The 13,115-nt window shown below is 39.3% G+C and overlaps 1 protein-coding gene across 1 annotated transcript in view; it reads left to right on the top strand.

Annotated features, from left to right (window-relative positions):
* The window catches only part of DARS1 (aspartyl-tRNA synthetase 1), a 68,983-nt gene that overhangs the window by 32,676 nt on the left and 23,192 nt on the right, over nt 1-13,115 (top strand). The window contains exons 5-7 of the mRNA XM_034785732.1: nt 3,684-3,786; nt 5,146-5,226; nt 5,934-5,993. Coding sequence (XP_034641623.1) covers nt 3,684-3,786; nt 5,146-5,226; nt 5,934-5,993 — 244 coding nt within the window. The remainder of the gene's footprint in view (nt 1-3,683; nt 3,787-5,145; nt 5,227-5,933; nt 5,994-13,115) is intronic.

Genomic DNA, 13,115 nt, shown 5'->3' with positions numbered 1-13,115 from the left:
CTAGCGTGTCCAGAATGTTACTGCCTCCCTTCTCCCATGTAGAAAGAAAAATTACTCTCTCAGCCTGTAAAAACACCATTGGCTTCCCATTCATTTAAGTATCCCATTTAAAATTGCTCTCCTGGTCTGTGTAATCTCCAAAGACTTTCTTCAGCATGTCTCACCCTGCTCCTCATTCTTTGTTTCCTCCCTGCTCCTTCTGTTCATCTAGCATTGACTTCTGTTCTTCTACATACTTTTGCGCCCGGGTGGAAAAGCCTTTTCTCTTTTGCTGCTCCTGTTCTTTACAACAGTCTTTCTGAATCTCTTCGTGGATGGTTCATCTCATGTAAAATCTTATTTGAATATGTAATTTCTTTGTATATTCTTAATTTCTCTTCTCCTCTGCAGCTAGGCTTCAGTTTTAGTTATTAAAAAAAAAATTATAGGGTGGAATATTTAGAAAAGCTCAGCATTGGTCTTGATTTGCTTTTTACATCCATTGCTGCCACAAATAGCTGAAGAACTGGATGGACCAGACAAAACCTTCAGTAGTCTATATAAAATGACTAAGAAATGGCCATGAGTACGGCTACCATGTGCTGTGGATTTATTTTCTATATGGCTTAATGCTGCTTTTTAGTTGTTGGTAGTGTCGTTCTTTTTTTAAAGACACATGAAAAGGGAAACAAGCCTTTTTGCTGTCTCCTGTCCTATATCACTGACTTAAAAAAACTGATAACTAGCAGAGAACATTAAGAAATATTTTTTTTGTTTATTGTGTGGAGTAGAGTTTGGCAGGTATAAGGGGAGGGCATGTATTTTTCAAGGTTGAGTTGTTTTAACTGGTAATTGTCGGGTTCTTTTAGATGGCAGAGAACCTGTTTTCCACCTTACCCATTTTATATTATTTGGTGTGTAGAGTAGAATTAGTTATCCTTTTGGATATGGTTTATTAAATATTGTAAGTATACTTGTCCATAGTATGACAACACTAAAAAATAAAGATGAAGAATCTGAACTTCAGAAAACTATCTGGAAACTCTGTGTATACACCTCTACCCCGGTATAACGCGACCCGATATAACACGAATTCGGATATAACGCGGTAAAGCAGCGTTGTGGGGTGGGGGGTCTGCGTGCACTGCGGATCAAAGCCAGTTGGATATAACGCGGTTTCACGTATAACGCAGTAAGATTTTTTGGCTCCCGAGGACTGTGTTATATCGGGGTAGAGGTGTATTTTCCTAGTTCTGAATCCTCTCTTTTGGTAGACTTCTTAGAAGTTAACTGGGTAATATAAAATTTAGCTACATCTCTTCTGAAGCAAACGGAACCATCTGTGACGTTGCACTCTATATGCTTTTATGAAAATATGCTAATGAGTTTGAATATAATGTAACTGCAATGTGCTTCATGCAAAAGATCTCTTGTAAGGTATTACTAAGCTTATAATCTACTGAGTGTGGTCATCCTATTTGTATAAATGTATCCTCTCGTATCTGAAACGAGAAATATGAAATATAACTCTGAGGGCCTATTGTAATTATGCAAAGTGTGGGCCATTAATGGTGGTTTGGAATCTTGATGACTCCCATTAACCAGTACAATTGTCTATAGATGGCTCTGTTTTACTGGTAAGTCTTCCTGTATTCATGTGTGCTAGCAAGTGGGTAATGAAGTCTTGCAGTGACATGTGATCATGTCACCTGAACTGGAATCCATCTTTAACCTAGTGCTTTTCCATTGAGAAGGAGGGGGGTGGGAACCCAGAGGGACAAAGGATTCCCACCTTATGCAAAAGATATATCAATGGGTGGAAGAGAACAAAAGGGGGCAGCCATCATGAGGAATCCCCTAGCTACCACCTGAGCTGGGACAAGGGCTGTACCAGGGGAAAGGACTGTGCCCAGACTAGGAAGGCATCCAGTCTGTGAAAGAAACTTATTGAAACATCTCGGAGGGTGAGATTTTATCTGTATTCAGTTTTATTACTGTATTAGACTTAGATTTACGTGTTTTATTTTATTTTACTTGATAATTCATTTTGTTCTGTCTGTCACTACTTGGACCCACTTGAATCCTACTTCCTGTATTTAATAAAATCACTTTTTACTGATTAATTAACCCAGAGTATGTATTAATACCTGGGGGCGGGGGGCGGGGAACAGCTGTCCATATCTCTCTATCAGTGTTATAGAGGGCGAACAAATTAAGCTTTATACAGGGAAAAACGGATTTATTTGGGGTTTAGACTCCATTGGGAGTTGGGCATCTGAGTGTTAAAGACAGGAACACTTCTGTAAGTTGCTTTCAGTTAAGTCTGCAGCTTTGGGGCACGTGGTTCAGACCCTGGGTTTGTGTTGGAGCAGACTGGCGTGTCTGGCTCAACAAGACAGGGTGCTGGAGTCCTAAGCTGGCAGGGAAAACAGGGACAGAAGTAGTCTTGGCACATCAGTTGGCAGTTCCCAAGGGGGTTTCTGTGATCCAACCCGTCACACCATCAACTTATATTGATCCAGAAACTTATGGTTAGATTTAAGTTATATTGCTGATGAGAACCAGCACTGAACAGAATAAAAACAGACCCTTTGGCCTACACCTTAGGAAAAAAGTGAATTGGCAATTTGAGATTATTCTTCCAATTAAATGGCAGAGAAATTAATATAGACCAATAGGATCTAAACTACCTTTCTCTCTGAGACAAGTTTATTTAATCTAGGATAGGCATTGGAAGGAAAGAAAGAGTATTTTTTTTTTCTTGGCGCAGGCATTACAGTAGTAAAAATAGACAAATGCAAACAATTTAAGTGAAGGTGTGCGTCTTTGGATTTAAATAAGCATTTAACACAGCTCACCTGTACCTGAAAATAGGCCAGTTATAGCACAAGAATATATGTTATCTATCATCTATAACAGAGGGAAGCTGATCACAGACGCAACAAAAGGCAGGCCAAGAAGTCTAGATGAAGAATGCACTTAGTGGCCTTGGCAAACTATCTTCTTTTCTGTCCCTTTTGAGTACCTCAACTTTTTGACTCTGAAGGCTAGTATCTGCCTCCCTATCTGTGTGTAAGTTTAATTTTTTTTACCAAAAGCAAACGCACACAACTATAATATTAACATGGATTTGTATCTTAAGTTATAGCTTAAATGAGTTTCCTGTTTGAGCTCACCAGAAAAACACAAACAAACCTGCAGGTGATTGATTTAGTTCTCACCTTAGTGTTTCTGTAATTTGGGGACCACTATTTTAGACCCCACAGCCTGCAAAAAGTGCATGCTACTTTGAAATCTGTTCCTAAAAGATGTTTGACTCTGGAATCTGTTACTACCTCATTTCAGTTGCAAGTACACAGAGCAACCCTTTTCTTTTTTGTTGAAGAAAAAGAAAGAAAAAGCAATTCACAGACAGAAGTAGTAGTAATCAAATCTGAAATGTTGAAGAAATGTATTTATTACCCCTTTTCTCTCCAACCCTCTACCCCAATGTTAATTTCTTGCAGCTGGGAAATTTTCTTTTAGCAAAGACTTCTTGCTAGCTCAATACTTGTATACAAACAAACAATGACTTTACCTAAAATGCTCTAGTCTGTTATATTGTTCTAGCATTATGTACAAAATGTAGTTTTCTTGGTGGGTGATATCCAAATTAGTACTTAAAAGTGTGATGAAATTATTAAACTGGCTATCTCTATTGGCAGCATCAACAAAGAGAGCATTGTGGATGTTGAAGGCGTTGTGAGGAAAGTGCATCAGAAAATTGGAGGCTGTACTCAGCAAGATGTTGAGCTGCACGTTCAAAGGGTAACATGTTTTTAAGCAAATAGTGCACCTGGGTAATTATTTCTGACACCTTTTTAATACAAATTTATCAAAAATGTCAAATTTATGTTTTCAGTAAAAGTTCATAAGATTTGTAGACTGGTCTTACAGTAAACTGCATTAAAACAAACCTAAATGCTTAATACAGTAAACATGAAGCACTTTTGTGTTTTTTGTTTGGTGTTTTTTTTACACACGCACTCATGCAATTTTAGGAATTTGTGGTTTCCATCTACTCTTTTTTTTAAAGTCCTCATTTGGAATCCTATTTTGAAGATTATAGCTAGAACAGTTGGGCTAGGATTGGCTTTTAATTCCAGTTCTGATTCTTGTCAATAGCAAATTCTGTCCATACAGATCTGCCTCTTTCTTTGTAAGCGTAAGGCAGGAATTTCTTTAGATGTTTGTTTTAGTACAGAAAAATGCATATGTTTTCACTATGATGCACAGGAGCTATGCATCATACATGTCCCCTCTAAAGTTCTGTGAAATACATTTAAGAGAGTACCTAAATTCCCCATAATTTGCATATTGAGGCTGGGGAAGTGCAGTTTGATAGAATTGGTATTTAATATTTATATGGCATCTTTCACCAAAAGGACACTTAAGCACTTCACAAACTACACCCCTAGGATGACTGCATTTTAGTAGTTTGTATGGGTAGAGTTCAGCAGCCAGTCAATGTATACTACATTACACAGGTGCAGTGGGGAGGTATATTTTAGCCAAGAATATTGAGGAAAGCCCCTAGATTTACTAAAAGTTCCATGAAATTTGTTTTAATAATCATGCAAATCAGGCAGGCTCTGGGTTCTTATGAAAGTGTCCATACATGCCTTACCGTATATTTAGAGGATAAGCTAAGGGACTGTCTTAATCTGTGTTTGTGCAGTGTCTAGTCCAATAGGCTCCTAATCAGGGCCTCTAGCCACTACCATATTGCCAATATAATAATACTTTAATAAGTATCCACTTACTAATCTTCCTCAGAAGGGAAAAGGACTGATGTGATCTCTCAGGTTCCAAAAGCCCAGTTATGAATCATTAGGCTGGCACCTTCAGGCTATCTCTCCTTGAAGTGCTTATTCCAAAAAAGATATAAAATTCATTGTTTCCTGTTTTTTTGGAGGAAAGAAATGATACTATGTGTTCCCAGTACAGCCATGAGAATAAAGTCAAATAAACATCTCCCTCTTTTGACTTTTTGAGTAAATTCGCACGCTTCCAGTTAACGATTTATGCAAACACTGTTTCATGTTTATGCCAGAAATACCTTTTTGTAAATCACCCTTTTGTTTTGAGCTGGGTTTTATGCTATTTCTGTTACTGTCTCACTTTCAGATCTATGTGATCAGTTTGGCTGAGCCCCGACTGCCTTTGCAGCTGGATGATGCCGTTCGAGCTGAGGTGGAAGGAGAGGAGGTGAAAACTTTTGTCCCTAACACACCTGTGAATTTTCATTGTATTTGTAGTTGAGCAAAAACATGAAAACACTTCTTAATGCAGTGATTTTTGCTTTTTGACTTTTATTTAACTTCCTTTACATCCAGATTGTGTGTTCCCTGAAACCTTCTCATCTATGTGATACTTGCTGTGGTACAGTGGGTAGTCAGAGCTGCATAATTTGCAGATACTGTTCTGTTCTACCAATTAGTGTTACAGGACCTCATTCTGAAACAAGTACTTGTGCATGTTTCAGGCTTTTGGCAGTCCTCGAGGCTAGTTTATGCGTTGTATCCATTGTGAAAGGCCACATCTTGAACACTTGTGATCACATTGGGGGAACAAAGAACTGGTCATAGATTACAAGGCCAGAAGGGAACATTGTGATCATCTAATCTCACCTCCTGTATAACACAGGCCATGGAAGTTCCCCAAAATAATTGCTTTTGAACTAGAACATATAATTAAAAAAAAAAAATCTTGATTAAAAAATTGCCAGAGATAGAGAATCTACCACAATTCTTGTTTGAATTGTTCTACTAAGCCCCTCAAAATAGTATTAGAAGTCCTCCCACTGGATTTGCAAATACTGCAAACGCTTTATAACCAAAGTGTGTTTCACTCTATGGAATATATTTCTTTGTATGTATATGTTTTCATTACATACTTTTTGTACAACTGTTTAGGAAGGAAGAGCTACTGTAAACCAAGATACACGGCTGGACAACCGAGTAATTGATCTGAGGGTAAGGAACTGGTTATGTTACATAGTTAAGTGCAGCAAATTAAAGCTTAAATATCCATGAGAACCCCAGGATTTAAGTTAATTGTTTTGAGCTCATGTTAACTGATCATTATAAATAACATTGGGGAAAATCTATTGCACTAGTAGTAATTGTGCTAAACATATGCACTTGAATTGAAATCCTACCAAGATTTCAGTGTTTCATGATATAAAGGTACATGGATTTTAAACCGTGTCCATGTCCTCTTAGATGTCTGATTGACATTGAATTCCAAGGATTCAGGTAAGAAAGTACTCTATGAATACAGGAGAGAGATACTGGATGACAAAATAAGGACTCGAAAGCATTTTGGGATGTAAGTCAGAGATGTATGTGGCTCAGTGAGCTCATTTTAATTTGAGTTTTTGGTCAAGATTTGAATTCAAGCTCCCAGATATGAAAGGTTAGATCCACTGTGGAACTAATCCTCAATTGTATATGTCTGAAAAGCATGGGCAGCCATAGTGGGAATAGAAGAATCACAAACCTCTAAGAATTATACTGTATATTCATCAGTGGTCCTTCAAAGCAATTGTCATTCCTGTTTGTAACATCATTTAAATGACCAGGATCCCATGTAAAAATTTCTAAGAAATCTTTAAATTCAAACAGAACTCAAATGCAGAGTTTTGCTCTAAAGAGCAGATGACTTTTGTTTACAAACAATTCAAGAAAAAAAATGATGGTAGTTATTTAGATTATAGTCTTTGGGACAAACACCAGGAAGGGGGAAAAACAATAACAGAAAATGTGGAAATGGCAGAGGTGCTTAATGACCTTTTTGTTTTGGTTTTCACCAAGAAGGTTTGTGGTGATTGGACGTCTAACATAGTGAATGCCAGTGAAAATGAGGTTGGATCAGAAGAGGCTAAAATAGGGAAAGAACAAGTTAAAAATTATGTAGACAAATTAGATGTCTTCATGCAGGGCTTGATGAAATGCATCCTAGATACTCAAGGAGCTGACTGAGGAGAAATCTGAGCCATCAGGAATTATCTTTGAAAAATCATGGAAGATGGGAGACATTCCAGAAGACTGGAAAAGGGCAGATCTATAAAAAAGGAAATAAGGACAATCCAAGGAATTACAGACAGTCAACTTAACTTCTGTACCCGGAAAGATAATGGAGCAAATAATTAAGCAATCAATTGGCAAACATCTAGAAGATAATAAAGTGATAAGTAGGGCTGTCAAGCAATCAAAAATATTAATCGTGATTAATCATGTGATTTTAAAAAATTAATCGCACTGTTAATAATTGAATACCATTTATTTAAATATTTTTTATTTTCTACATTTTCAAATATATTGATTTCAGTTACAACACAGAATACAAAATGTACAGTGCTCACTATATTTATTTTGATTACAAGTGTATGCACTGTAAAAAGACAAGAAATAATATTTTTCAATTCACCAAAGACAAGTACTGTAATGCAATCTCTTTATCATGAAAGTTGAATTTACAAATATAGAATTATGTACAAAAAACCTGCATTCAAAAATAAAACAATGTAAAATTTTAGAGCTTGCGAGTCCACTCAGTCCTACTTCTTGTTCAGCCAGTCGCTCAGACAAACAAGTTTGTTTACATTTGCAGGAGATAATGCTGACCATTTCTTGTTTACAATATCACCTGAAAGTGAGAACAGGCATTCTCATGGCACTGTTGTAGCAGGCGTCGCAAGATATTTATATGCCAGATGCGCTAAAGATTCATATGTCCCTTCATGCTTCAACCACCATTCCAGGGGACATGCGTCCATGCTGATGACGGGTTCTGCTTGATAACAATCCAAAACAGTGCGGACTGACGCATGTTCATTTTCATTATCTGAGTCGTATGCCACTAGCAGAAGGCTGATTTTCTCTTTTGGTAGTTCGGGTTCTGTAGTTTCCGCATCGGAGTGTTGCTCTTTTAGACTTCTGAAAGCATGCTCTACACCTGTCCCGATCAGATTTTGGAAGGCACTTCAGATTCTTAAATCTTGGGTCAAGTGCTTTAGCTGTCTTTAGAAATCTCACATTGGTACATTCTTTGCTTTTTGTCAAATCTGCAGTGAATGTGTTCTTAAAATGAACAACATGTGCTGGGTCATCATCCCAGACTGCCATAACATGAAATATATGGCAGAATGCAGGTAAAACAGAGCAGGGGACGTACAATTCTCCCCCAAAGAGTTCAGTCACAAATTCAATTAACACTTTTTTTTAAATGAGCGTCATCAGCATGGAAGCATGTCCTCTGGAATGGTGGTTGAAGTATGAAGGGGCATACTAATGTTTAGCATATCTGGCATGTAAATACTTTGCAGTGCTGACTACAAAAGTGCCAGGCAAATGTCTGTTCTCACTTTCTGGTGACATTGTAAACAAGAAGAGGACAGCATTATCTCCTGTAAATGTAAACAAACTTGTTTGTCTTAGCGATTGGCTGAACAAGAAGTAGGACTGAGTGGACTTGTAGGCTCTGAAGTTTTACATTGTTTTGTTTTTTGGTGCAGTTATGTAACCAAAAAAAAAATTGTGAGATTAAAGTTTAAGGGATGATGAAGCAGTCTTTGATTGATCCACAAAGCAGCAGTGGCAATGGTCTTAATGAGAGCTGTTTCCTAACCAGAGGAAAAACTAACTTATTTTTCAGTTTTGGGAGTGTGGGAGGGATCTTTATTTACATGTATACAGATAAATAATAATAAAGCAGGAATTAGATATTGTACCGGCCCTTCCTGAAAATCACAAAATGGTGAGCAATAATAATTTGGAGGTGAATATTTAGGATCTGGAAAATGGCCATGTACAGATAGGATATTAATGAAATACCAAGATGACTAAATAGGGAAAACTCAGAGAATGTAAAAAAAAAAAAAATAGCATTCCTTTCAAATATAGTGTTTTGAACCCAAGAAGCTTAATAAGACCTCAATTTTGAAATATAAGATGGAAGCCTTGAATATGGCACATAATTTGATAAATAATTTAGGTACTATAATACATGTCTCACATGCAGCATTATATTAGGTAGCAATGCTATCCTAAGGACACTGTTTGTCCGCTTTTCCCACAACATTGCCTGTGCTTTCTTCCCACACATAAAACACCTTTCCCAAGCTAATCTACAGAGCCGCTGTCCTCTGACAATTCAGATTCCTCCTAAATACCTACTACTACTATGTCAGCTTTAAGAAATTGACTGGCTAAACCACCTACCTGTTTTATTAACCTCTTTTTAACAAAACCAAACACAACCACCCTTCTGCTGCACATCATGCATTTGCCTTTACTAAGTAACAGTGTGATCTATTGATATGGCCCTGTTCTTCCTTCACTGCTCCTCCTTTTTATTTTCCCAGATTCCCCACTGAAATTCTATTTGTGTGAACTCCTCAGGGTAAGGATAGTGTCTTTTTATCTGTGTTGGGAGATGTGCAGCACCCTCTTTGGAGCTGCTAATGTAATAAGTAATAATGACACAGGTTCTCAATAAACAAATGTGAGAGAATGGAAAGCCAACAATCAGTGGTCATTCATTTCATTGAAAAGTGCTGGTATCAAGTTAATTAGAGATTTGTATGAACACCGGATCTCCTCTTTTCAGCAACTAAGATTAATTTGGATTATTATCACAGAAGTTTTTATTTGCAGCAAGATTAATTACTGTAGGATACTGAGCACCCTCCACTCTCTCTCTCTTCTCTGGAGGTACTCAGCAGCATCTCATTGAACTAGTCCCTTCATCAGTTCATATTTTAATAAAGCATTTGGTAGGGTCTCAAAATCTTACTCAGAAAACTAGGTTGCTTGTGAACTTATGCTGTCATGTGAACGTTGATTGAAAGACCATTTAAAAAAAAAAAAAAAAAGGTAGTGGTAAAGGCAATGTGTGAAATTGCAAGCAGAAGTCTGGTGGAGTACTGTGGAGTCCATTTTTATTTAAAATCTTTGATGATCTGGCAGAGGGGCGAAGCAGCATGCTAATGAAATCCACTAGAGATACTGGAAATGGCTGTGAACTCCGAGGAGGACAGAGAAATAATATGGAGGGACCTAAAGTTAGAAATATTGGCAGGAAATAACAAATTGAGATTAGACTTGGCCATAATGCAAGCTAATGCATCTGAGGAGAAAAAACTTGTAGCAGACTTACACAGTGAGAGAGAAACCAGGAAAGCTGTAATGCCAAAACAAACATAAGGGACAGAGACGAAAGAGATGAGGGGAGGCTAAGATAGTGTGGAGTAACTGTGATTTCACTTGTCTCTAGTTTAGAGGCCTGTTAAATTCTTCAAAACTCTAGGGGAAATTCTAGGGAAGATCCTACCAACCTGTCACCTTAGACAGTTTTCTTGTCTTAATGTCCATTATATGCAACTAGTGATCTTCAGGAGGATGGACTCTCCTGCGTCTCTTTCCACCTCAGATGTCTTCACTATTGTCAGTTCCCCAAATGCCACAAAAATTCTTGGTCCCTCAATTTCCATCTGACTGCTTCCCAAATCCCACCTCTGTCTTTAACAGAAGCCATGTTTTTTCCCTTTCCCCTGCTAGTTAAGAAGAATTGGTGGTGATGTAAAGGGAGAGATGGTGTTGGTGCATATTAAATGCATGTCTCAAGAGTGTCGCTCAGAAGAGTAGCTGAAATCTAGTAAGATTGTTTAATTTTTTAGTGAATTCTCACAAGGGTCAAAGGTTAAAGTTTGATCTCTTCTCCACCGACACCCCTTCCTATAGTCAGCAACCCGGCCCCAACTTCCAGTTGACTGAAGTTAGGTGCTTATTTGGCCTTCTTTAACCTAACACTTGGGCAGTTTCTTTCTACTCTGTCGCCTTTCTGACTGTCCCTGAGTAGTTGTACAAAATGGCAACTGAACAAAAACACTGAGTCATGCTCATGTCTATTCATAAGCTGGCTTTCAGTGTTCTGCAGGAGCTTCACTTTACACTAGAGGACACCAGACTGGCTATGCATGAACCTGACCCTGAATTTTTATTCCAAAACACACACAGAGAGAGTGGAAGAGAGAGTTTCCCACACTCTGGTGACTTTTTGTCTATCAGTGTGTGTTTATGTATGGGGATATGATTTTATGTAGAGGAATCCCATCACAGAGCAGAGAGACCAATAGGCCTTGTCTGTACTAAGCAACTTACCCTAAAACATTTTATCATTGCTCTCAATGGTTTGGTTTCTCTGGTGGTAGCAGTACTGGGAGTGCTAGAATAGACAGGACTCCAGGCAGCCACCAGTGTTTCAAGAGCTCCGTTCATGTAGATATGGTCTGAGTGGGGTTTAGATGGCAAGGTGCTTAAAATGCTAGGAGTCAGCTAAAGCCCTTTCTGCACTAGCTGTCCCACTGTTGCTCCTATTGATGAATCTGAACCATTGATAGCAATGACAGGAAATGTATCTTCATTAGGATTATTTTGCTAACAGTCATAATCCCACCGCATGAGGGCGTGGTGAGATCACACCAAGAATACAGTATTTAGTTCTGGGTACCTCATTATTAGAAAAATGTAGAGGAATGGGATAATTCAGAGATGAGCAACAAAAATCATTAGGGAACTGGAGTTGTTGGTTTATTAGGAAAGACTGAAAGAACTAAATACATACAACTTGGCTAGACCACAACTAAATAGTCCTTACACCAGGTCTAAAACTGTGTTTGCTGACCATGTAACTACGTTTATTTTATATTAGCTCAGGTGACCTCATTTTAAACACTATTTAACCAGCCAGTGTGGCTGGTGCCAAATGACACTTAAACACAGTCTAGAACATGGGTTGGTAACCTTTGGCACGTGGCTCGTAAGGTGACCTGATACAATCGGGACTGTCCCGATATTTAGTTCTTTATCCCGCGTCCCGACTGCTGTACGGTCGGGACACCATTTGTCCCGACATTTTGCCCGGGCCCTTCTTTTTTTTTTTTTTTTTGGCTTTGGTGGCGGCCCCAATATTTTGTTCTTGTCATCTGGTCACACTAGCGGCTCATCAGGGAAAGCCGCTGGTGGGCCGGGACGGTTTGTTTACCTGCAGCGTCTGCAGGTCCGGCCGATCACAGCTCCCACTGGCCACGGTTCGCCGTTCCAGGCCAATGGGGGCTCTAGGAAGCGGCGTGGGCCAAGGGATGTGCTGGCCGCTGCTTCCTGGAACGGCAAACTGCGGCCAATGGGAGCTGCAATCGGCCGAACCTGCAGATGCTGCAGGTAAACAAACNGAGCAGTATAAACAAGTCATTGTCTGTATGAAATTTTAGTTTGTACTGACATTGCTAATGCTTTTTATGTAGCCTGTTGTAAAACTAGGCAAATATCTAGATGAGTTGATGTACCTCCTGGAAGACCTCAGTGTACCCCCAGGGGTACACATTCTCCTGGTTGAGAACCATTGCCTCAGAGCATTCAAGATGAGAGACAGTATCTTCATGCTACTGCTCAGGCTCCTTTCTTCTCAGTAGTATGGCTCTGTCATTAACTGTGTGACTATTGCAGGGATCAGCAACCTTTGGCACGTGGACCGTCAGGGAAAGCCCCTGGCAGGCTGGGCCAGTTTGTTTAGCTGCCGCGTCCGCAGGTTCGGGTGATCGCAGCTCCCACTGGCTGTGGTTCACCGTTCCAGGCCAACAGGGGGCTGCAGGAAGTGGCACAGGCCGAAGGATGTGCTGGCCGCCGCTCCCATAGCCCCCATTGGCCTGGAACGGCAAACCGCGGCCAGTGGGAGCTGCGATTGGCCGAACCTCCAGACTCTGCAGGTAAACAAACCGTCCTGGCCCGCCAGTGGCTTTCCCTGATGGGGCACATGCCAAAGGTTGCCGATCCCTGGTCTAGAAACTATGTTCTAGATTAGGGAAATGTGGTTTCCAAACTCAGTTTGGCCTCATCCACAATGGTATGCTAAAACAGATTAGCCTGAACTTATTCTGAACTGTGTTTAGAACCACATTATTAACCCCAAAGTAGATATGGTCAGTGGGAAAGTAGGGCAGAAATGTATATATTTTGAAGAATACAAAACTCAAGGAGAGAGACATGGTATGATACAAGAGGCATAATTAGGAATAATGAGAGAGAATTACAGAA

The sequence above is a fragment of the Trachemys scripta genome, chromosome 11 (assembly GCF_013100865.1).
Source record: "Trachemys scripta elegans isolate TJP31775 chromosome 11, CAS_Tse_1.0, whole genome shotgun sequence".
NCBI classification, from domain to species: Eukaryota; Metazoa; Chordata; order Testudines; family Emydidae; genus Trachemys; species Trachemys scripta.
This window is presented reverse-complemented; position numbering and strand designations above follow the sequence as displayed.